This window comes from Alligator mississippiensis, chromosome 3 (genome assembly GCF_030867095.1).
Source record: "Alligator mississippiensis isolate rAllMis1 chromosome 3, rAllMis1, whole genome shotgun sequence".
Classification (NCBI taxonomy): domain Eukaryota; kingdom Metazoa; phylum Chordata; order Crocodylia; family Alligatoridae; genus Alligator; species Alligator mississippiensis.
In genome coordinates this window covers 193487403-193513478 of record NC_081826.1, presented here as the reverse complement: position 1 = coordinate 193513478, position 26076 = coordinate 193487403, and the positions used below count along the sequence as shown (strand labels likewise).

The 26076-nt window shown below is 41.6% G+C and overlaps 1 protein-coding gene and 1 long non-coding RNA gene across 2 annotated transcripts; one reads left to right on the top strand and one right to left on the bottom strand.

Annotated features, from left to right (window-relative positions):
* Positions 1-1024: 1024 nt before the first annotated feature.
* FXN (frataxin) lies at positions 1025-17370 on the bottom strand. Its single transcript, XM_059724777.1, has 5 exons — positions 17088-17370; positions 13757-13854; positions 13335-13455; positions 10344-10441; positions 1025-3846 (listed from the first exon to the last, which is right to left on the bottom strand). The coding sequence occupies exons 1-5, from the start codon at positions 17331-17333 to the stop codon at positions 3693-3695; spliced, it is 717 nt and encodes a 238-aa protein (XP_059580760.1). The 5' UTR covers positions 17334-17370; the 3' UTR covers positions 1025-3692.
* Positions 16702-25493, top strand: LOC132249503 (uncharacterized). Its single transcript, XR_009460983.1, has 3 exons — positions 16702-16911; positions 20884-21054; positions 22816-25493. It is a non-coding gene; the product is annotated as an uncharacterized LOC132249503 (long non-coding RNA).
* The last annotated feature ends 583 nt before the right edge of the window (positions 25494-26076 follow it).

The window sequence follows — 26076 nt, the reverse complement described above, 5'->3', positions numbered from 1 at the left end:
CAGCTGGGCAGAGCACAATTTGTTGGTGGGATCCACGGGCCAGATGAAAATGCTTGGCAGGTCAGATCCAGCCTGCGGGCCATATTTTGCCCACCCCTGCATTAGAGCAATGGTCAACAATATTTGTCAGGAGCAGTTCATAATTACCCAGCTCAGGTGTGAGGCAGGCCAGAACTAAGACCTGCTGCCAAAGACAAAGCTCCCTGCTGCTTGGCCATGGTGGGGCATGGTGCCACCAAATTCCCCACCCCCCACTCCTCCACCACTGAAGCCCTCTAGATCCCTGAACCAGATTCAGCATACAGGCTGTAGGTTGCAGATTTCAGGCTTAGAGAATGGGCAGACATAGCATTTGAAGCACTCCAAAAATGGCAGAAGCGCTCCAAAACTAACTCTGAAGGAAACAGCTAACATTTCAAATGAAGCACTTTCTGTTAGATATGCATAAATGTGTGACTTGCAATAGGGGAGGACTCTTACTTCAGCATCCCACAGTGGTCCATTTCCCTCCAACCCCTCTGGATGGCCCTTTACCCCAGCACCAGAATTAGAAGAGGTGCAGGGCCTCCAGTCTCCATTCTGGTGTGGGAGGCACTCTAGGAAGCAGAGTGCACCAGAGAGCACTGGCTGTGCTGCAGAAAAGGGGCTGCTGATCCCTAGCAGCCAGCACCGTTCCCCTGTATGCCCCCACTGCCCAGCGGTGGGGGGAGCAGAACCACAGATTTCAGCAGTCCTCTGTTGTGCCCCCTACCTTGTGAGCATGGCATGGCATGGCAGCTAGGGGACACAGCTGGGTCTGTACATCTGTCCACTCCTAAAGTGCTGCATTTCAGAAATGATTTAGTGGAGAAGCAGGTTTCAGATAATTGGATCCTTTTTCCATTGGTTAAAATATATGCAGTGTGGATAATTAATTCAGAACTGGTTCCAACGAGATGCTAGTTCAGATTTAATTAACAGATGGAAGCAGTCACTAACAAGAATTCCATTTTAATCCTAAATGCTGCACACCACCACCTGAAAGTATTGCACATTGCATTTATTAATGATATGGACAATGAGATCAAGTGAACAATTAGCAAAACTGCAGATGACACCATGTTGAGTGGAATCGCGGATACTCTGGAGAGCAGGGCTAGGGTCCAGAATGACCTGAATAGACTGGAGAACTGGTCTTCAATCAATCAGATAAGATTCAGAAAGGGGAACTGCAAAGTCCTGCAACTGGGGACAGAAACATTTTGTGCACAACTACAGACTGGGGAATGGCTTGCTAGGCTGCAGTGCTGCAGAGAAGGACCCAGGGGATACAGTAGACCATAAGCTGAATATGAGCCAACAGTGTATTCGTGTTGCAAAACACCCCCAAAAACAACAGCATACTGGGTTGTATTACTCAGTGTCACTTGCAAATCAAGGGAAGTGATTCTTTTGCTCTGTTCAGAGCTGTTGAGTCCTCACCTGGCATACTATGTCTAGTTTTGGGCCACACTTCCAAGATAGACGTGGACAGTTTGAATAGTCCAACATAGAGCAGCAAAAATCATTAAAGGCCCAGGAGACAAAACTTAGGAAAAGATGAAAGAACTAGGGTTATTTAGTTTAGAGAAGAGAACACTGAGGGGGGATTTGATAAGAGTCTTCAAATACCTGAAGGGTGATTACAGGGAGGATAGAGAGGGACTTTTGTCTATGTATGCAAGAGGCAGGACTAGGAGCAACGGCTTCAAATACCAGCAAGGGAAATTTAGGTTGGGGATTAGGAGGAACTTTCTGTGAGGGTGGTCAAGCGTTGGAACAGGCTACCTAAAGAAACTGTGGAATCTCCATCCCTGGAAATTTTCAAGAGGAGGTTAGACATTGGCTCTGATTAAGCAAGGGAGGTATTGAGCAGGGGGCTGGACTAGATGACCTTGTAAAGTATGTTCCAGACCTACTTTCCTATATTTATATCAATATTTATTTGAATACTACTATTTATTTCATTGGTATTTTTAAACGGTGTATTATTATGCCAGTAACAATGTCAGCTAGCAAAATCAACTGAATGTAAGAACAGTCAGTGGAATCCAGTGCGTAAGAAAATGCTGCATTTCAAAATAATTCACCAGGCCTCTTTTAATATAACATTAACACTTACGTTTGGTTTAGTCTCTCTCTCAAGCATGAGAGCACAGCTTTATGCTCCTTCTTATGGTTTATTTTAGAATCACAGAATCATAGAAAATTAGAGTTGGAAGAGACATAAGGAGGTCATCTAGTCCAACCTCCTGTTCAGAGAAGGACCATCCCCATAGATCATCCCAGTGAAGGCTGTGTCTAGCCAGGTCTTAAAAACCTCCAAGGATAGAGAGTTCACAACCTCTCTGGATAATCTGTTCTAGTATTACTACCCTCCTAATGAGAAAGTTCTTCCTAACATCTAACCTAAACTTCCCTTGCTGCAACTTGAGCATTTCTAGAGCATTAATGGCAATGATACAATGAGGCAAGTTTTAGTGTTACAGGTTTGCATGTTACTTACTAAATGATTTTTTATAAGTCATTTGGTGTAATACTGCATAAATAACTTATTTTGTCTGCTGCTTCTCAGTCTGACAGAAGATTCCACCTTCCCAGTTCCAAGACAACAGGGTTTGCATTATTATACTATTGATACAAGCAACTGTTTGTGTTGAGATGCGTAAAGCCAAAAGCAGTATGATTTCAGCCACATCAGTAGTGCACTCATAACATACCAATGCAACACTTGACCTTTTGCTTTTTTGTGCTATGTCAATACAATAACTTTAATTTGCTTATTTATCATTTTAAAAGTCAACATATTCATGCCCTGTTCCCTTACTCTGTGAAGGAGCTCATAATAAGAGGAAAATATTAAAAACCACTTTCTCTACTATGGTGTGTATAAACACACACACACACACTCTTTATACAAAAATCAAAGCTTTCTTCTCTAACTCCATGCATCACCAAGACCTACACAGAGAACAGCCTGGAAAGAGGTATAAAGCACATCTTGGAAAAATAAGGTAAAGGTAAAGGAACCTAGAGATTGGAGGAAAGGGCAGAAATAAAGATTAGAGGGTAAATTCTGCAATGTTTTCTGAGGAAGATTTCTAGTACATCCATCACAGGAAAAAAAGAAGAGTATTTCCCCCTTACTTATTTCCTTCATGACTAACTAAATGTAATGGACCATGTTGCAATACTCTTATTCACATTTAATACCCTATTGCCATCAATTAATCCCAGTCTTCTTGGGCTCTGAATAAAGTACCACAAATTGTTCCAGTGGGAGTATCAGGGTTTCCTTTGACTGTGGCAGCCCATCTGTACATTGTTTAGAGTTGCTGCACTGATAAGAAATCACCAGCCAAGCCCAACTGACTAATCAAAACATGATTCAGCACCAATAGAGTGCACACTGTGCTGTTAGCTGGGAATGCAATGATGGGAAAAAATAAATCCAGACAACTTGTACATAAATTCACACATTTACACAGAGGAAACTCAAATATGAGGAGCTAAGAACAAAAATATATTATTCTCACTTTGTTACACAATGTTGTGAAGCTAGAAACACAAAATAAAAAAGGAGGGCAAAAATGGAACAAAAAATTAGCTCAGGAACTATCAATCAGAGAAAGACCACCGACCAAAGTCTTTTGATTTCTTGAAGCAGACAATGATCAAGTATCTTCTTTCCCAGAATGTACTAAAGGAGATAAGTCTAATTTAGTTTTTAATGCTGTTGAGAGTTCCATTTGCAGGAGTTCATGAAGGGACTTTCCATCATGAGTGTACACCCAGTTTCTTCCAGTCCAGTCATAGCGCTTGGGTCCACTAGGAAACAGAACACAAGCACAGTATAAGCACAGGTCAAACATTTCTAAAATGTGAACACTTCCAAAACAATGACCGAAGGATCTGAAACACTGAAGTTCAGGAAGTGGCAATAGCTAAAACAAGTGGTAGTAAAACAGAGGTATGGGCTAGTACTCAGAAATTACCAAATTATAATCCCAATTCTAATACCAATTCCAACACATGACCTTGAGGAATTACTTAGCTTAACTGAGTTCTTAATGAATTTCAAGCAACACAAGTAATCCTGTTAAACATCAGGGGAACTAGTTGTACCTGAGTATGCTATCTGGTTCATGACTTGAGAGCTCTCTTGCCTGACTTTCATAGATTTCATAGACATTAGGGCTGGAAGGGACCTCGGAAGATCATCGAGTCCAGCCCCCTGCCCAAAGGGCAGGAAGTCAGCTGGGGTCATAGGATCCCAGCAAGATGAGCATCCAGTTTCATCTTGAAGGTGTTCAATGAAGGCGCTTGAACGACCTCCAGTGGCAGGCTGTTCCAGACCTTGGGGGCTCGGACAGTAAAGAAATTCTTCCTTATGTCCAGCCTGAAACGATCTTGTAGTAGTTTGTGACCATTCGACCTCGTCATCCCTTGGGGCGCTCTGGTGAACAAACGTTCCCCCAGATACTGGTGGTCACCCCTGATAAACTTGTAGGTGGCCATCAGATCACCCCTGAGCCTGCGCTTTTCCAGGCTAAAGAGCCCCAGGGCTCTCAGCCTGTCATCATAGGGTTTGCTTCCCTGAACTCTGATCATGCACGTGGCTCTTCTCTGGACTCTCTCAAGCTTCTCCACATCCTTTTTGAATTGTGGAGCCCAAAACTGGACGCAGTACTCCAGCTGCGGCCTCACTAAGGCCGAGTACAGGGGGAGAATGACGTCCCGGGATTTGCTTGAGAAGCATCTATGGATGCAAGCCAGCGTTTTGGTCGCTTTACTAGCCGCAGCATCGCATTGCAGGCTCATGTTCATCTTGTGGTCAATGATGACCCCCAAGTCTCTTTCTTCCATAGTGCTAGCCAACATAGCACTGCCAAGCCTATAAGGATGCTGCAGGTTTTTTTTCCCCAAGGTGGAGAACCTTGCATTTATCGGCATTGAACACCATCAGATTCTCATCCGCCCACTTGCTGATCCTGTCCAGGTCAGCCTGGATCACCCGCCTGTCTTCTGGTGTGGATGCTTTGCCCCAAAGTTTGGTGTCATCTGCGAACTTGGCCAGTCCGCTTCTGACTCCAGTGTCCACATCATTAATGAAGATGTTGAACAGTATGGGTCCAAGGACAGAGCCCTGGGGGACCCCACTGGTCACCGGACACCACGATGAGTGACTTCCATCAATTACTACCCTCTGGGTCCGACCCCGGAGCCAATTTTCCAACCAGTGGATCGTGGAGGACCCAAGGCGACAATTGGCCTGTTTCTCCAAGAGACGATCATGGGACACCAGATCAAAGGCTTTTTTGAAGTCAAGATATATGACATCAATCTCATCTCCCTTGTCCAGGTGATAGGTCACCTGGTCATGGAAGGAAATGAGATTGGTCAAGCAAGACCTACCCACAACAAACCCGTGCTGGCTATCCCTTAAGATGTTGGCGTCGGCCAGTCCATTAAGGATGGCCTCTTTAATAAACTTTTCTAAGATCTTCCCCGGGATAGAAGTCAGGCTGATGGGCCTATAGTTAGCCGGATCCACTTTCCTCCCTTTCTTGAAGATAGGCACCACATTGGCCTTCTTCCAGTCGTCAGGCACTACACCAGAGCACCAAGAGTTTTCAAAGATCCGCGCTAGAGGCTGGGCTGTGATGCTTGCCAGCTCCTTGAGTACCCTGGGGTGAAGATTGTCAGGGCCGGCTGATTTGAAGGTATCCAGCTTCTCAAGATGTTCCTTCACGAAGTCAGCATTAATGGAGGGCAGGGGATCACCCTCACCCGGACTTCCTGGCCCTGTAGCGGGCACGGGCGTCCCATGGGGCTGATGAAAGACCGACGCAAAGTACCTATTTAATAGGTTGGCTTTTTCCTGGGCGTCAGTTGTCAGTTGCCCCATCTGGTTCAGCAGGGGTCCAACGTTGCCCCTGCTTTTCCTCTGGCTCCCCACATATCTGAAAAAGGACTTTTTATTGTCCTTGATGCTCAAAGCTAGCTGGAGTTCAGTTGCAGCCTTGGCTTTCCTGGTCTGCTCCCTACAGGACCGGACCAGTGCAGAATAATCCTCCATCCTTTGTAGGCCTTTCTTTTTAGCCTCAGGAGGTCTGCTAGGTCCCTGGAGAGCCAGGGGGGCTGCTGTGCCCTCTTGCTGCCTTTCCTCCGAGATGGAATAGACTTAGTTTGTGCATTGAGGATCGCTCCCTTGAGGAGCAACCACTCTTCTTGAACTCCCCTCTCCCTGTGGTCACAGTCCCTTAGGGCCTCACTGACAAGCCTCCTGAGCTTGTCAAAGTCAGCTTTCCTGAAGTCAAGGACTTGCGTGTTGCTGACTGACTTGCCAGCTTTTCAGCAGATGGTGAAGGTGATCAGCTCGTGGTCGCTGTCACCCAGCTTCCCATCGATCACTAGGTCGCCAACTAGGTCATCCCCAGTAGCCAGTACCAGGCCGAGCAGCGCTTTGCCTCTCGTTGGCCCATAGACTTCTTGAGTCAGGTAGAGGTCATCCACGCACGAGAGGAAGCTCTGCGACCGCTCAGATTTTGCTGAGCGATCCTCGCACGAGATGTCCGGGTAATTGAAGTCACCCATGACAACCATGGTCCTGGAGCAAGCTGCCTCAGCCAGTTCCTGGGCAAACTCCTGGTCAAGCTCAGGACTTTGGGTGGGAGGTCTGTAATAGACTCCCACCATTGTGTCCCCTGTGCCGTGTTCCCCACGGATTTTAACCCAGAGGGTCTCCAGCCGTCCACCCTGGTCGCCAATATCGGCTTGCAGGGACGCGTAGCTTTCCTTAACATAGAGAGCTACACCCCCGCCCCTTTTCTCTACACGATCCCTCCTGTACAGGGTATAGCCATCTATACTTCATTAGTTCCCTCTATAACTGTAGCTGTGAATAGTATACAAAGATGAACTGCTACAGAAATAATCTTCTCTCCCTTAAATAGTGACAAAATTGCTAACTTAAAAAAATACGCTACCATGTAGGAGATCTATATTTGAGAGCTCCTAGTATCACTGGATGCTTGGTGGGTAAATCCAGACCTCAGTTCAATTACAAGCCCTGCTCACCACTCCTGTTGTAGCTTTAGAGCCACGGGGCCAACGTTTTTGGCATGCCTGCCACAAATTGGTCTGCACACTCCCCAAGTGCCGCTGAACCCTTTCCCTTACCTGATCTGCTTTCTTTTCCCTGTCTGGTCCTCCCTGACCAAGCTGCTGCTCTGGTTTCTGTTCCCTGCCCTTTCCACCACTATGCTGCCTACCCCTCCCCAATTTGCCATGTGCCACATGCAGAGGTTGCCTATGTCACTTGTAGCACCCATGCCACAGGGTGGCCACCCCTGCTTTAGAGGTTAGCTCACTCTGTTACTCAGCTACTTGCTGGTAAAATGGGAATAATAGCTGAAAGGCACTGTAAGAATTAAGTTAAAACTGCTTTGTTAGTAGTAATTGTCTTGCAAGCCTGAAATGCATTTTTGTTAACATTTGCTGGAGAAAAGGAGGAGACAGAAGGGAGTAAAAATATCTGTACAGAATGAACAAACAGAAGAAAGACTTCAATACTTTCTTATCTCTGAATTTACATTTCTAGGTCAAATTTCCTTGGGATTAAAAGTGATTCAAGTATGCATGCTCTGTAACAAAACATGCTGTCCTATATACATACAGTAGTCTGCAGAGTCTAAAAACTAACAGAAAACCTGACACATTAACATCCTCATTTACAGTATTGCAATGAATAATCTTCAGGGCATAAATAAAAGCCCATATAAAGTTAAATCAAAAGAATTGTGAACTTACAAAAACATCTCATTTCCTGTATATGAACTAATGGCTAGAATTAGGTGCTCCAGTTATTTTATGACGTGTTTCTCACTTGTATAAATTTAAATGTAAGCTTTAACTATCCAACACTTTAATGCATGAGATTTTGGAAGACAAAAAGAGACAAAGCCCAGAAAAAGCTAGAATGACATATATTTGATGGAAACTAGTCTAAGATGGCTATTTCAATAAATACCTAAGAAACAGAAACTATATATATATATATATATATATATATTATATTGAGAGAGAGAGAAATGTTGTGAGTTGTTTTCAAATTTTACCTAGTAAATATCAATTTATATTACTATAAATATATAAAATTGTTATATGATTTAATAAATACTAACTGAACTTTACAGTTTGAAATACTGCATAAATATTTAAATAAAATAAATAAAGGCAAGCATTTTGTTGAACTCAACCTATGAATGCCAAAACTCTGTATAATAAATTAATCTCTCACAGAAGGAAGCTAACAGATTTTATTCATTTGTTAGCTACCAATATTTAAGCCTTGTTTATTTTTGGACTTTGGGCTTTTGCCCATGCTGTCAATAGGCCGCACAAAAGAGACACTGTTTGAAAGTAGCACACCTCCTCTTAAATTTACTAATTGTGTACAGCTATACAAATGCAAGCTTAGTCCACCTGACTGCACATAACAAAGCAAGGCAGTCAGGAGCCAAAGCGATTCAACAGAAGTTTCCCGTTTTTCTTTGTGGTTTGATTGCTAAAGTGGCCTTGAACCACTCAACAATTTTACATTTATTGTGCTGCTCCACCAAACCCAACAACATTCAAATACTGATCAACAATGGCAGCAGTGTTCATTCCTTATTCCCTAGCCCATCACATACAGAAGATACAGACATCACTGTCAAATGTGCAATACATCCATATCTTAGATAAGACAAGTTGTTTCAGGAGGAATTATAAACCTAAACAAATATGTGGTATTTTCTTCCAAGACAAATAAATTTACCACACTGACATAAGCCAAATGAAAAAAAGCAAAACCTTTACAAAAATAAAACAAAAACAGCAAAACACCTTCATAAACAACATACACAAGCACATGCATGAAAAAAATCACTTTAGGGATCTTTCAGCAGATATAAGTTTTGTTCCTTCCGTCATTCTTGAAACATATTAGAACTAGTACTAAAACTATAATTTTTTCCATAAACCCATTACGCAGGAACTTCTTAGCTCATCTAGTGTTGGCTACATAACAAATGTTCAATAGATCCAAACACAATATAAACTCCTTCACTTTTTACTTTCCAGATACAGATGAAAAATTATATGTTGTTGCTACAACAACTACGTTCTCACTAAACAGAGCCTGAATTGGTATTATGCTTGAAGTAAAAAAAAAATCTTGCTCAGATTCTGATACACTGTCTCCATGTGCCTAAAAAAAATAAAATTTGTTTGCTTGGTTGTCTGTTGCCTCCCGATTTAAGATAGTAGGATTCTGAGAGAAGAGAATGATTAGCAGCCATAAACAATGGCTATCTTGGTGCCCTGTATATCCACGTCAGAAAAAGGATACAATAAAACAATTACAAACAGAAAGGCAAATAATTAGAAACTCATATCTAAACAAGCTGTTAAAATGTATTTTGTAAAATTAAGCCTAATACACAATAGTTTGATCCATTTCTGATTTTATAGTTAATATGTTTTAGTTCAGTTACCTCCAAGAAATCTACCTGGATAACTGGATCGAGTGCTTAGTCTTTATCCATTTTAGTGAGGTAGGCCCATCATCAACAACAAAGGGAGAAAGTCCTGCCCATCCCACAGCCCCATCAGTGCTGCTCCTGGGATAGCAGCGCAAATTTCACAGTGAGCTTTCAGTGAGCCTCCTTATGGCACTCTTTCAACACATTCTGCATCTCCTAGTCATAACCAAATGCAAAACCTGGGATAGATCAAACTACTGTAAAAGAAACAGTACAGGACTAAGCAATCAAGACCTTCATATTATGAAACTTGATAAAAACCAAATGTTGGGAAAGCACACAAAACAAACAAGCATATAAAAAAACCCAAGAAACCCACACGCTTAAAGAAGAAAGATCCACCCTATTTAAATATAAACAGTTTAGAACATAACCATCCCATCTCTTTTTCCAACTGAAGGGTTTTTTTCAGTCACAGCTGTTTAGTTGTTCTATGAATAAGCTACACTGTGGTTTTGAAAACTGGATATTTAAAATATGGAATGTAATTTGTTTTATAACATTATACTACTGCACTAATCTGCAGAATGGTGCGCCCTGTCCTGTCAGTCATTATCTCAGTGTAAGCAGCAAGGACTTAGCACATCACTACAGAAAAATCAAGTTTGATGTATGGGTCTGAAAAAGGACTAGTTACAAAACATGTGATTGGGGTATAAAATATTTCCTGCAGGAATAAGAGATGCACATTTTACTTCAACTTAGTTATCAGACATTTCATAGCACATATCCACTTACCTAGTAGGAGATGACAACCAAATCTGTTTGTTTGGCGTCTGCTTGTTGATTACATAGGTTCCCATGTCTCCACCTAATGTAACTGTTAACACCCCAATCTAAAACAAAAAAATATTCACGCACGTTTACTTAAGAATTTTTCCCCCTAACATAAAGCTCTGTCAGTTCAACAAGCAAACAGCATATGAGTTGTCTGTATCATATGTAGAAATTAAAATGAAAAAAAATTCTAAGTCATTTTGCCTTAAGGATGGATCTGGAGAGAGAGGCCACCATTAGTTGTGGGAATTTATGTTGGTCACTATGATGATGTGTAGTGTGTGTGTGTGTGTGTGTGTGTGTGTCTGTGTGTGTAATCTTCCTGCAAGCTCATCTGGTTATGGACTGGGTCTCATATGCACCCATCACAAAGTTAGCACACAACTGTGAGCTGTGAACTCTATTCTGAGACTGCCAACAAATGTGCTGCTAATTAGTGTTAAATCATCAAGTAGGAATCTGGTTCTCTAAGAATACAGTTGAGACCATCAATTAACTTCACAAAGAACTCCATAGTCATCAGACAACCATTAGTTTTATTCATTAGTAGACAGGTGTGGCCTAAAGACAAGAGGCTCTATAGCCAATTACAGAATCTGCGAGCCATTCAAGTCCGCCTAACTTTTCTCTCCCTAATTGTAAACAGTCTTCAAGCAAGTGGCCAAGCTTGTTACCTAGTAACCGTGATGAAGTGCCTAGATTCTGATTTATACTGCAGGAATGTTTCACTTCTAAACTGTTTGAGACATGTTTCATGTCAGCTATCTCATTTACGCAACACTTTCCTAGAGTCTTTCTTTTCTATGCATCTTTCTCTCATCGTGAAGCTTTATAATTTTCACAAGTTTATTTTAAAAGACAACTATTACTTGTCTAACACTCGCCTTCCAAGTTCTAACTTAAAGGATGTCAGAAATGTCATTTGGATTGAATTAACCTGCAAGTGACAGAAATTACACTTAAAGGGAAAAGAAAAAAATGCACTGTAAACTATATACTGTGGAAATGCATCAGGTATTAGAACAACCAGACATTCCTTTTTCTCCCTATACCAGATACTATTTCCACCTAACATGTCACTGGAATGAAAACGAATGTGTTTTCTTGGTCATTAAAAGCTCAGTTTTCCTGTTTCCCCATGTTCTAACACCTGCATGAAAACAACACAGATAACTGAACAAAAAGTAGAAATGTTAGAAAACCTCAAGTCCTATGAATTATTCCTATTTAAACTCTTACATAGAACTGTTCTTTCTTCTAACTAATATACAACATTATTCAACATTTCTATATAATGTGCTGCATGATAAAGAGGTACAGGTGGCAAATAGGTTTAAAAAAATAATGAGAACATTATACCAAGGCTTATGCCATTACCCAAATGCAAGATGATTCTTGCTCTGAAACCTAAAATTAAGTGAAAGTTATCTTCAAAACCTGGAGGGCCAAACACTTACCCACTCATTCTGTTACACTAATGAAACACTACTTCAAAAAACAAAGGAAATTATCTTAGTATTTTAAAAATTAAAACATGACATTTGAAAATTATTTTACTATATTACATGTTGTTTAATGAGAAATTATTCCATGCTTCTTTGGATACTATAATTTCTGTTCTGTTAACAAGATTACCCTCAAAAGGAATTTTTTCCAGCACTCCAAGACAGTAATCATATACAAGTTAAAAAAGGTCAGAAAAACTGAAAACCTCCAGCTCTATTCCAAGTGCGCCACCTTGCGGCTTTTCATGTTATTATGGTTTTTGGTTTTGGAAAGCCAAGGTGATAGCATAATTCACTTCGAATCTAAATAGTAATTGTGTTAATCACATACAATACCACCTATCTATCAATAAAATGCTGCTAGACATTAAAACAGATGTAAACAACGTTCTCAGAACTTTTCAGTGAGATGTCAAAAAGCACCAGCTTTGAAAGCTACAGGAGAGAAAGGCAATTTAAGTACTAAAACATCATAACATACTGAATCTGAAGAAACACCCAGACTACAGAAGTCTCTTATTTTTCTGTTCAGATTTTTATGCATTCTTTATGGTGAACAGAAACTGAAATGCTAATAATGTCTGGTTGAATAGCAGTTACTGAACAACACATCACTCTAATTCATTGGAAAACTTACTGGATAAAATTCTGAGTACAAGATCAGATCTACTAACAATTAGCATTTACTAATTGGAAAAAGGGGGTAAACCTGGTAAAATGTGATGCTTCCATTATGCGTGTGTAAAATAAAGAATGGGCACTGTACCCATGAAAGGTTATATAGGGATAGAGTTTAGGTCCAGAAGCCTCTGTGCAACACACAAAAGCTACAGTTGAATTCTCCTGTCAATAACCCACTTATACATGCCTGAACCCTGATCTGGCAGAGACAGTAGGCAGAAACCTCTAAGTAGCAGGCATATAGATAGGAGCAGCCACAATTCCATAGCAAAACATGGTGTTGTGAAGTCAAAACGAGGAGTCTTTCTAACTCCTGAACAGCACAGCAACATAACACCCTATTAACTCCACAAATTATACATAAAACATGTAAGTATTTGAAAGAAATAGTAACTACTGTCATCTTTTAATCTACTAATGTTTTCTTGAAGAAAGTGACAGGGGAATATTGCTATTATCATTTTCCAAAACAGTGTCTAAATTGTGTTGAGAATGGCTAACTATCATGAAAAAGACTTCACTGTTTAAGCATTAACTGTTACACTTCTTCAAATCTGATGGTACCAAGAAGACAGCAAGTGTCCCTTTTCACCAAAATACAACCAGTAACCTCAGATATAGTATTTAAAACTGATTTTTGGATGTATTTCACAGTTTATTCAGTGTGACCTGTTTCTTACAGTAAGATGACTAGATGAAGCCTCTATTACTAAGAAAAAAGCCCCCTATAATAATTACATACAAGCATAGAAACTGTAAAACATACCCCAAAGGAGACATCATAATCTTCTGGTGTAAAAGCCTCCTCTGCTAAGTCCTCAAAGAACTCTACCAATGAGTCCAGTGTTTCTTCAGCCAGTTTTTCATAAGTAGTTTCATCTAAAGAGCTGAAATACCACATAAACAAACTCAGGATTACTAGGAACAAAACACCTTTCACTTTAGATTGAAATGATTTTTCTTACAACCAAAACAAAACATGAAAATCATCTTGGTTAAATTGTAGATATGAGATAAATCATGTGCAAGTGGAGAAGCTTTCTAATAAGCCGTGTGCTGAAAAGCACATTACATATTCAGGTGAAACTCTGGAGCTTGGGAATAAGGATACTTAATGAGGCAATGGGTGTTTGTTCCCCCCTCCCCCCAATTATTACTGTGCCTAAGATAGAGCCTCATTATATTTACCTTTCATTACTCAAAGTTCCTACATTTCTTAAATTCATAAGTTTAACATTCTTGTTCTTAGACCATGTTCCAAAGGTTAATTGCTGCAGATGAGACTCCTAAAAAGAAGTTAAATTAAATGTTAAAGTAAAATATTATACAACACCATATTTTTTATTTCTTTAACCTAATAAAAAATTGCCTGTAATGTTAAATACTGATTATATTGCAGGACCAACACAGAAACAAAAAAATTATCATAAGAATCCCACTCCATACATCTACGAATTTTTGAGGCACTCTTGCTTTTACTATTGACTAATGAAGGGGAAAAATGTCTTGTTTTTAAGGTACTGGACTAAGAAAGGTGATCCAAATCTTATTCTTTGCTCTGAAAGAGAACTATTGAGCAATCATGGGTAAGTCACTGAGGCCAGCATTTTCAAGTGGCCACTAATGTTGTGTGCTTGTTATCACGCATGCCGGGTCTGATCATCAGGCTTGACTAGCATCCACATCTCCAGCTGAAAGCAATCAGAGCTGTGGATGTTCCTTGCCCTTAAGAATAAAAAACCTCCCCTTTGGTAAAATAGTGTATTTCCATTGAAATTGCATTACTAAAAGGCTCAGACACAGGCTTATTAAACAAATATAAGGCAGGACAAGGTAGAACTTTTGGGTGTTTTTACACATGCTCTGGGTGGCTAACTAGCACGCTCCAGCAGACTCGTCTGCTAATTAGCATGCGTCAAAGCAGGCATTGGGCACATGTATAAGTGCTGTTAGAGACTGTAACTGATTCAAAGGCATAAGCTTTTGTAGGCAACAGACTATTTCATCAGATGTTCTCCCTATCAAAAAGTATCTGAGAAAGTAAGACATTTCCATATGGTGACAGCAACACTAGAACTGTTCCAAATCTACAAACTACAGTTCCACATACTGGAAATGACTGCCCAAATAACTAACAGAAATTTACCATTAGCGCAAAAATGCACTAGGCCAGAAAAAGAAATGCAGAGCTATATTGGCTTTATCTTACTGCCACTATTAAGGAAAAATTAAATTAATAGACGGGTACTATTTGAAACATCTCCTTTCTATCCAAGCAGTCAGAATCCAGGTAAAAAGCAAAGGAAAGTATATTTCCCAGATTTCTTTGTGCTAGAATCATGGACAAGTGACTGAAGTCAGAGAAAAAGTGGTGGTTGGTCAATCCATAAAAGAAACACACTGACACATATTCTACAAGTAATTTATGTTGCAATTTTTAGCACTTGATTGCAGTGACAACAGCGCTAAGGGATTTTATGGCAATTACTGACATGCAAAATGTATCTCATTTGCCTTCCTATTCAACCAGGGCATTCAAAGAATGTTGATACTCAGAATTAATTGGTAAAAGTGTGTTTTATGCCTTTAGCTTTTGTTCGGGAAAATTAAAAACAGGGATTGCAAAGGAGATCAACCGTTCTAAAATACTTCTGTTCACATGACACAGAATCAGTCTGAATGAGGACCAAAACACAGACTACTGGAATGATCTGCTCATCACGTGATCCTGTGTTCTGTCAATAGAGCAGGGAGCACAAAAATATAACACCTCAAAACAACAACCCTTTTCATTTGGCTCCTTCTCACACGTTGCTGACTCAGGTCAAAAAAAAAGAAAAGAAAAAAGGAGTGCCTCAGAGCCCACTTCAGTCAGTGGTATCAGATCCTGAAAGGTGCTTAGGCGCCTGAAGTAGATAGGTACCTAACTCTACAATTTCAGAACTACTCTTATTCTTAGCACTCAGCTGCTATCTAACCATATAGGCAGCCAACCCTGCTTGGCACATAAGTTTGCCCCAGTTAACATGATCTGTCCTACAGACCTAAAGCCCTAACTCAAGCCAAAGCCCCAGAACGGGATCCTCTAGCTATCCTATCAAGGGGCCTGATCTCAGACGTCCAAAGGATGCCCAAACTGTATGTAAGCCACCTAGAGGAAAAGAGCCTGCACACCTTTCACAAAAAAAGACATGCAAGAGACAACAGAATCAGTCTATCCTTGTGATTAGTAAAATTCACATGCCTCTCAGCAGGCTACTAATATTCTTGCAGTGGGTGTCTCTGTTCTGCTGGAGTTGTTCAACTCGTCTGCTATCCAGCTCCCTTGCTGACCCAATGAAAATTTAATTTATGCACAATGGAAGAGACTGAGCAGTGTGGCTGGGGTACTTGTCAAGATCCTATACCAGTCAGGTAGAACTAGTATCTGAATCCAGGTTCTGAATATCCCAGGCAGGTGCCCTAGCCACTAGGCCAGCGGTTCCCAATCTGTGGTACATGTACCACCAGTGGTATGCAGACAACTTGTCAGTGATATGCATTAAACAGATTATAATTACTTCATTTGACCAAAATGTGCTGGTGGTACTTAAGGTTGTATCATTTTAAACTGGTGGGGTACAATCTGTCACAGCTTGGGAACTACTGCACTAGGTTATGGTTATTTTGCTCTCTCTCTCTGTTTTTTCATTAATGGGATGGAAAAGTGGACAAGGATTAGCTAAGGATCTGCCTGGTCTTAAAAGACTAGTTTGGGAGGAGAAGGAGGTATGAGGAAGGCAGGCAAAGAAAGACACCTCTCTAGACTACCTGGCTAGGTGCAGCAAGTCAGGCCTATAGCTCTCCTCTCTATATTTCACTCTACACTTGCTGAGGAACCACTAGGCTGGTTTCAAAGAATTTCTCCCTTATGCATCTCCACATATTTGCTGAGTGTCCTGGCTTCCCATCTGGGAGGCACAAAGCCCTTGCCCTACCTTTAGACTAGAACAGCCAACTCCCTTGCTCTGCTCAGCAACAGCCGAGGAGTCTGAAGGCAGGCCTAGGAGGCAGGGCAGAGGCCCGCCTTGCAGACCAGTGATGCCCAATCATTTGGCCCTATGGGATGGATGGGCAGTGCCGGGTCCCTCAGCGGGTCTATGGGACAGGCGCAGCAGGGGGCTGACAACACCTAGGATGGAGCAGGGCTTGGAAATTCGGGGAGCAGGGAGCAATGGCAGCTCCCACTCCTTTGCCACCAAACTGCCGAACCCAGGGGGCCAGGGCCATGACTCTGCCGGGGCCGGATGCCAGCCCCGCCTGGAATGGACTAGCTGAAGCAGAGATGCTCCCCCTATTATTAGGTCAGAGGCGGCCTGCGTTCGGCGGTGACGTCACAATGCCCCACAGCCCGCTTGGAACTCCCGCTCTGCAGGGCTGGAGCCAATGGGGGGCGCGGCCCGCCCGTTCCCGCCGTGCCTGTGCCAGGCCCCGCCGCCCCCGGCCCGGCCGGGCCGCACGCGGGGCCCCGGCTACTCACGGCCTGGCGCCCTGCGGCAGCGGCTTTCCCCGCCGGCCGCGCCCGCCTGCTCAGGTGCGCGGCGGCCGCAGCCAGGACCCGAGGCGGCCCCGGCCTCCACATGCTGCAGCCAGGGGCCGAGGCAGCCCGAGCGCCGCGCTGCCGGCGCGCCCGTGCTCGCTCCGCCTCCCCGCAACGCTCCCCTGCCAGCGCCGCGGCCTCGGAAGCAGCTGTGCCTGCTGCTGCACGAGGGCCTGCTTCCGGCATCGCGGGGGGGGGGGGCTGGGAGCTCTAGCGTTTACACACCAACCTGGAGGGGTGGGGGTGGTGGCTTTCCACTCCGGTGTGTGAGCGCCCTCTGCAGTGAGGTGTGCACGGCAGGGACACGGGCCCCCGGAAGAACCGCATGACATGCATCACACACATACACTCTGCATGACACATCACACACGCACACTGCATGACATAGATGACATCACACACACCATGCTTCTGTGCCTCGGCACACCCGTGCACACACACGCATGCACACTTGTGTGCCCATCAGCACTCCCCCCTTACACACACACAGGTGGTCCTCCTTTCCCAAATCCTGTACCCTAATCTAGGCCGGTGCCTTCCAGCACAGACAGGGGAACCCTTGTGTGTTTTCAAATGCAGGAAACTCCGCTGCAGGATTGTGTGATAATCGGACTGCGTTCATGCTTTCCTCCTGGCTTGCTTTTTGGCTAGGAGCAAAAGTGACTAGGGGGACATCTGAACTCCCAACACCCTTGGGCATAGGCCCTGCATGTAGGATGCCTACCATGGATTTGGGGAGTATGCAAAGTCCTGAACTGATACTGAGTTGGGGAGGGAGGAGACTTGCCCTGTATTAGAGCCACACAGACTTAAAGGATTGAGCTCAGCTCAGCTCAGTCAATTTGAAATGCAGAACTAATTTGGTCTTAAGCCAAAAAAGAAAAAAGAATCTGTATTCCCATCACTCACACTACTTCATACTCTGCTCAGCCCTATCCTTTCACAGCATCTGATGGAGTCAACTGGGGGGGGTCACAAAAGCTTGTGCTCTGTCTATATTATGTATGTTGCAGTTTATATCTATGTGGAAGTCTGTGGGACTGATAAACCCATATAACTGCAACATACATAATATAGACACCACAAGCTTTTATATATATGGGCTTGAGAGAGAGATTAATATGCTCCTTTATAGACTTAAAAAAAAAGTCTCCAGTGAGATTTTCAGAAGCACTTCCCGACTGAGGTGTATCAGTCTCACAGACTTCCAAAAAACCTTGTTTACCCTACTTACATAAATATTCGTGATAAAATGCTCTTAACAGGTGGTCCTTTCCACTTGAAAACTATGGTTGACCCTACTGTAAAACTGAGGTGAATTTGTACAAATGTGATCACACAAGAGCATTTCCTGAATAAAAAAGTAGAATTATGTCATTTTTTTTCAGACCCTACTGAGTATAAGACGTAGAAGGTAAAGTTTAAATCAATTACATCGCCCCTGGGGCCAATAAAAATTATTTCCGTCATGTCAGACTCCAGCTCTTCCTGCTCCTCATAACCCTCCTTTCCTAGTTCTAGCAGAGCCATTTTCTCAGTGGCCCAGTAGATGGAGAGCTCACTCTTTTTTGCCTACTGGACATAAGCAGGGGTTTGGAGCAAGATTTGAATTGGCAAAAGAAATGTGTCAAACCATTTAAGTTTTTGGACATGTCTACAGATAGGTGATGATGATTTAGGGAACTTGTCTGTACAATTTACAACTTAATTTTTCACATGAAGTTATGCAGTTGCTGCTGTAATGGTTGCTGTAGCATGAATGTCTCTGCCATATTAATTTTACTTGCAATGCGTATTGCTTCCTGCCCAGACCAAGGACTATGATTAGTAGTTAAGTCCTCGTAGGCCAAATGAGGCCTAGACAAACCAGCCTGGCTAAGTTTGTCTATTGAGGGTTCGGCCTGGAACATCTGAAAGTTACTGAGGTAACAAAAAAGCTTTAAAATTGTCTTGCAGAAGACCTGCAGTGACTGTGGCTACAGTATGGTGTTGCTTCAAAACGTCTGGTTTGGATATTGGTAGCAGGCTAGCTACATTAGCTCATCATAGGCCAACCACCCAAGAATTTATCCTGCACTGAGTAACATGTTGCTTTTTTAAAGCTAGCTTTACCCTGCTATAGTCACAGGAACTACTATAGTATAGATGACAAAGTAGACCTTATATAGACTAACTGAATCAGACAGAGGCACAGGAAACTGTTGGTGAGTGGGGAAAGCTGCTGAACTCCCTTTTCACGGCAAGGTTACCCATCGGTGCAGGGTTGATCAAGAGTACGGTAAGAAGCCACGTACTGCCTACATAATAAGCACAGTTGGATACGTGGGGACTTCTAAAGGAAGACGAGCTAGATTGAACGGTATTTCAGGTAGGAATAAGATTGTTTGCAAATGGTCTTTACTTTTTGCTTAAAATGATACAAGAGCTTAATCGTATGTTGTAAAGTTTGTCAAAAGCCTACCTGTATATACATATTTACTTTTAACACCCACATGGCTTCTGAAGAGAGAAATTGAACCACAAGACTCCCATTTTTAATGACATTCTGGGAAAAGGTGTTTTTAAACTATTAGATCAGATAAGTCAGTTTTGGACACAGGAGTAATGCATTTGGACTCTCAGTTTCAGCTCTTGGGTGAAGGTGGTAGGCAGGAAGACTACACCCAAAGACCTCACACAATTGAATGTGTCTTCACTTTGACTAGTTTCCATGGTCTTAAAATAGCACCTGGATCCCCTGCCATAACAGGGAAGGTCCGAGCAATTCTACTGAAAAACAAGCTATTCCTTAAGAGATATTGTGAAATATTTCTCTGTGCAGACACATTATTCTAAAATAAAACGAACTTATTCCAGAATTTTAGTATCTATAGAGGGAACTGTCGCAGAACAATTTATTCTGCAATGAAGATGCTGATCAGTTTCCTCGCATAGTGAAGGCCTTGCACTTATGCAGTAAAGGGAAGACAAAGTGCTTCATCTACAAGGACAGATGTTTGATGCACTCTTTGGAGAAGGGCAAAAGTTTGCTTTGAGGAGGAAGAATGCAGGGACAGAAATGAGTTTTTGTAGGTAAGGGTTTGGCTGAGTTCAATTGGCTGAACTGGTTATTTTAATGCTGTTGAGATGTTATTGTACTGGCACAGAGATGTTAGAATACCTGGAACGTTGGATAGCTGTCTTTTATTTAATTTGATTTAAATAATAATAATAAAAAGGGGCTCACAGAGACAGATGGGAGGGATACTGATGAAAATGTATAAAGAAAATAATTATCACGTCTGCAGAAAGAGCTGTTCTGTGCAAATTTTTCATTTCAAATCCTTCTAAAAATGGTATTTTTAAAGAAAACAGTTCCTGTTAAAATTTTGATATTGTGAAGTGTGCAGGTATTCAGTTGTTGCCTTTACATTTTTGGTGCTGCATCTGTACATTTTTAGGAGCCTGCTTTGTAGCAGGAACAGCTGCCATTTTGTAAGGTAAAATAATGTAGCACATTATAGAGAAGACGCACGTAGTGCTCTCAGAGATTTACCTTATTTCAGATTAAGGAAAAACAAATGAAACAAAAGAAGTTTGTCCATTGAGAAACACTACATTCAGTGTACTTGGTGCATGCCTTCTTTCAGCTGTAATCAAAAAAGCAAAGTTTGCTGTAGCCAAAGGTCCCTTGGTGCTCAGCTTAACAATAACAGCTTACCTCATGATCTTAATTCAGTTTCTCTGTTGTTCCTAGTGCTGTCGTATACACTGCCTGATGACCATCCTCTCTGAGAATTGCCCGCATTTGCGTGATGCCAAAGGCGCAAAACTATATACATAGCAGTGGGAAATACTGATTCAAGACCATCCAAAATTCTTGTTCTTGTCCCTTTTCCACTCCCCACACTTGTTCTCTTTGATAAAGGTAATGAGGGTCACTGAGGGACATTTACACACCCTTTTTCTTCTTAGTTTCATTTTCTTAGATATTTTCTTTATAACATTGTGGTAGCTTCGGCCCACCCATCTAAGGTCCTTGGTATATTCCAATTTATCAGTGGGAAATGCTGGTATCTCTCAGCCTATAAGCCGATAGTGGGTCAATAAATTCAGATAGATCGAGCATCCTCCTCAAAATTAGCATAGCGACTAATCAGGTTGAATATGCAATTAAAGAGCTTATCAAGAACATTCAGGTTAATGAAGCAACACTTTACAAGACATTGCTAAAATTAATGCATTGGATTAATATCAACTCTTAAAGGGGTGATACCTTCTACTCTTTTGTACTGGAATGACTTTACAATGACTTAAATAGGTAGCATTTTAAAGCATTTTTACACTGCTTTCATCTTGTCCCTCAATCCTGATATGAACAGTGGCCATACCACAGCAATTAGTTTTAATGCCCCTTTGGGCTTGCTTTATTAAGACAAAGCAAAACCAAGCAGTAACCCTCACACATTAGGGAATAGCTCACTTTAGAGATATCTGATTCAATCCTCAACCTGTACATAGCATCTACTTCTGCCACTGTTGAAGACAGGATACTGGGTGAGATGGACCATTGGCTTGACCTAGTATGTCACTTTTTATGTGTAGTTAATAGTTTTTAAAGCAATGGATAAGGAAAATGTCCATTCTTAGGTTGGATTTCTGGGATTTAGAGCCAAGTTTTTATTACTGGTACACTTGCCTAAAGGTTGACTGCTGACATTACGTGAGCTTGTATTTTTTAACTAGCAAATTTACAATCTGACATCTATTGACAGTCTGGCACAGACTTATTCATTTAAATTCCCATATGGTACTTGTAGCACTGGCAAGTAGAGTGAAAGAGGAACAAAACTAGGAGATATAGGAATTGTCAGCTAGATCTAAGCTCACAGGCTACTTAGTTTAGTGTGCTGCTTGTGACAATATTCAGTACCAGAAAATCCAGAGAAAGGTGCAAGAAGTATCATATTAAGCAGGTGTGGAATAATCTGTCCTCTAAATTAAGGGCTACATGGGGAAATTGACTAGAACAGCTATTCCCATATAAATTATCCACAATATCTCCTTGACAGAATTCCACCCCTAGCCTAGAGCAGGGCTGGCAGCTCCAGTCTTCAGGCCAGATCTGGCCCATGGAGTGGTTTTATTCAGGCTTCATGGGCTGGCTATTGGTGGTGGAGGGCTTCTGAAGTAATGGAGTCAGGAGGGGGATTTGGGCAAGTAGCAGGGAAAAGTGCCAGCCATGTCTGAAGATCTGGCTTATCACAAAATGAGTGGAATTATTTCAGCTTGCCATTCCTAAAAGTAGCCAACCCCTGGGCTAGGGTAATTACTCCTTCCAGTCATGGATCTTAAACAAGTTAACATCCTCAGAGACTTCTTTGGCCTGAAATAATATTATAGATAATACTGAAAACAGACTCCTGATATGATTATCTCAAATCTTCTCCAACCAAGTCCCATTTTTTTAAAAACAAAATAATACACATGAATATTAACTTACCATACTGCTTCTGTGGCTGGCAAGCTAACTATCTGTAAATTATGAACAGGCCAATGTGTGGAAAAGAAAGGAAAGGACCACGAGTCGATTCAATATCAACCCATGGCTTTGGCCTTATGCATAAAGAAAACAAGGGGATTCTTGCCCTTTCTATGGACAAACTATGTTCTTTCATTTCTTTGGCAGGACCCTTTACTTCTGGCATCTGGAGAGAAGACACGGAACCGCAGTGGAAAGAGGAAAGGGATTGAAGATGAGCTACTGCATAATGAATTGAGCATAGGCGAGATGAGCACCTGAGAACAAAGGAAAGGTGGGGAAGAGGGAAGGAGGAAGACGGGGAGAGAGGACAGAACAGCTGTACAGTATCCAAAAGCTTGGCTGGGGAATGAGGGAACAGATTCGCGTGCAGCAGAAGAGCCTGCTTGAGCTGTTGCTTGACTTTGCTGCCCTCAGATTCTGCACCATCCCCTGTGCTTACAGATTGTTTCATGCTCCTGCATCTGAAAGTAAGGAGGCCCCTGGACATTTCATGACTAGGATGGACTATGACTCATCCCACAAACCAGAATGAGTAGTTGTTCTACCCTTTTCACTCTACCTGCATACAAACCCACGCACTTAGCAGTAAGAATAGATACAGGTTTCCCTCACCAACCACAGTTTTGAGTATCCACGTTTAATATTCTATGTACCATTTCGGCTACCACGGTATACAGTTTTGAGTAACCACGGTTTTCCATGGCTATGCATCAGCCTGCCACCTGCCATTTTTCCCATAAGCTTTTTGTCTTACCAACCAATTTTGCCAACCATGGGAACTTTCAGGAACCTAGCCCCAGCAGTTGTCAAGGGAAACCTGTGCTCATCTCTTATCCAGTTCCTCTGACAGTGACAGTGCTGTGCTAGTCTTATGCTTCACAGCAGAGGTTTGTCTTTTTTTTTTTAAATAAGCTTTTTGGCTCTGGCCAAAGCAGACAGAAATGAGGATCATAAGAAGAACTTCACCTACATGTGTTAGCAGGCTAAGCACATTTCTGCAGAGAAGTCCAAGAAGGAGAAACAGAGCTCCACAATATTTAGCTAGTCATTAGAAATTTATTAATTCTTAGGTAGCATATGATTTTCTCTCTCTCTTGAGGAATGTGCCCATCATTTTACTAATTTTTTTTCTAGATTGAGCTGAATTTCACCAAGATTTGAGGGTGAAATTCAACACCCCAAGTCAGTCATTGGCATACATGTGAGGACAAACCTTGGCACAACCTACATCTTCAACTGAGGTCTTAATTGTACTGCCTTTCAACTTGGGTGAATTTAGCACTAGGCATCTAATGTAATTGAGTTGTTTTATTCCACTTAATCCTTCTGTGCCCTGTCTCCCCACTTGAAAAGTAACAAAAAGTCTCCTTTTTAAAGCCCTGTGAGAGATGGTATACAATGTTAAAATCATTTTTTTTTAATCATACAAATGTGCTATTTACACCAATTTGCTGCAAATTACTATATATCACTCTTCATTTCTAGAAGAGTCTCTCATTGTAGCCCGCACCCCACATGAGTTCTATATGTATGGTCCTATACTTTTACTCTGGAAATAGCTGATATGTTGCAAGCAAACATGCATGTCATCCTAAAATGACTCAGCACATGATTTTGGGGTTGAGTAGACAACGGGTGCTGCCGACTGCTCTTTATCTCTATTTAGCATTCATTGGAAACATAGAACAGAGGGTTAAGCAATATGTAGATACCTGTAGGATAAAACAGACAACAGCAAACTTCACTTTCAAGCTCAATTTTGTTTACAGTGTTGCTATATTTTAAAATTTAGGAGAAAAGGGATTCACAGAAGTGTCCAGTTTTCCAGTCAAAGAAGAATAACACAAGTTAATTTTAAAATGTAAAGGGCATCTTCGTTCTTCTCTTCCAGAACTCTACAGGACATTAGAACAATATCATTTTCAAGGTCAAATATAGCCAATCTAAAAAAGTTTTTCCATATGTTCCTAAGCAGACCTCAAACTATCTACTTCTCCTTCTGGACTGTTCATAGGGCCAAGATATTTAAATACCTGTGTGTACAGATAGTGCCACATTCTTATGACCTGCTTCTTATGTTGTTCCCTATGGTGGAGTTCCATCTGCTGAAACCTGGAGATATATGCTAATACATCCTTTTCCTAGCCCGGGTAGCATGTTATTGGCAACTGTACCTTCTATATCCTTTCAAATGTTTCCTGATAAACATCCCCTTATCACCTATCATTGTATATAAATGGCCCTTCAGTTTTTGTAGAAGAATTGCTATTCAGGCAAACTAAGCAACACCCAGTTGCTTGCAGGTAAAACATGCATAGTCCTTATAAATATACTGTACTAATACTTAATTATGATTTTCTTCCTGCTTCTGTGCCTTATAGAGAGAACCTTACTTGTTTCAAGCTTGAATCACTGACCATCTGGTATGTTGAACTGGAATTTCTCTTTCCTTTCATTGGAAACCAACATTAAGAGGAACACAAATACTGTACTATTTATAATGTGACCCTTAAGGGGGAAAGTCTCCTTCCTCTCATATTGGTAATCTAATCTGGATTTACTTTTGTTGGCATTGGATGGATGTTTCTATTCATAGGGAAAAACAGGAAGGTTGGGGCAATAGGATAAAAATACACCGTACTTGATATGTAAACTTTTTATACAGAGCCAATTTCCAGTGAAGCCTGTATTTTCATTTATAAAGCCTTTTATGTACTACCTGCACAGAACACACATTATTTGAGAATTACAGTGTAGAAGAACTGTATGTACTTGCATGGATTCACTATGTTCAAATAAATGCCTTCTCTGGGGTACCAATACTACTTGTTTTATACAAAAAAAACACTAAATGTATAAAAGATTATCTATAGAGAAGCTGACACCCACGTACTTATTATACATAGCAGTCACAAGGCATAAATTAATCTCTCTTTCTCTCTCACTTTCAGTCAGGGTGTTGTTGGGAATTATCTTCCTAAAATGCAGAATGGTTTCATAGTTAATGTGGCTAGGAGTCAAGAGAACTAAGTTCTAGTCCTGGCTCCATCATAGTCTGTTTTTAAGTGCTTGAAAAAAATGTCAGCTTCCCTGATTCTCCATCCTGTTGATAAAACACTTCATAAAAAGCCTCTGGATGCTTTTTGCTTAATACTAGGAAAAATCCTTATATAGAAGTGTCATGACCCAAAGGTCTGATTTGTTTTGTGTGTGCTTTGGCACTAAGAATTATCCCCGCGGGTATACCGCTTCGTTGCACGGAGGAGTTCTGCTGCGCAGAGAACCCACGTGCAGGGAAGTGTTCCCGCCACTTTGCAGCAATCTTTGCAGGGTGCATTTCCTTTGCAGCACAGAAATGCATGGTGCAAAGGTTTCCCGCTCGTCGTATGCAAATTCATGCCCCGC

What these genes read in the sequence shown, in the direction of transcription:
- FXN (XM_059724777.1), bottom strand. Translation starts at nt 17,333, where the DNA reads ATGCCGGAAGCAGGCCCTCGTGCAGCAGCAGGCACAGCTGCTTCCGAG. An exon ending in CTGCCGCAGGGCGCCAGGCC is followed by an intron (nt 13,855 to 17,087) that starts GTGAGTAGCCGG and finishes ACTTCTTTTTAG; the next exon opens with GAGTCTCATCTGCAGCAATT. An exon ending in ATTATGATGTCTCCTTTGGG is followed by an intron (nt 10,442 to 13,334) that starts GTATGTTTTACA and finishes TTTTTGTTTTAG; the next exon opens with ATTGGGGTGTTAACAGTTAC.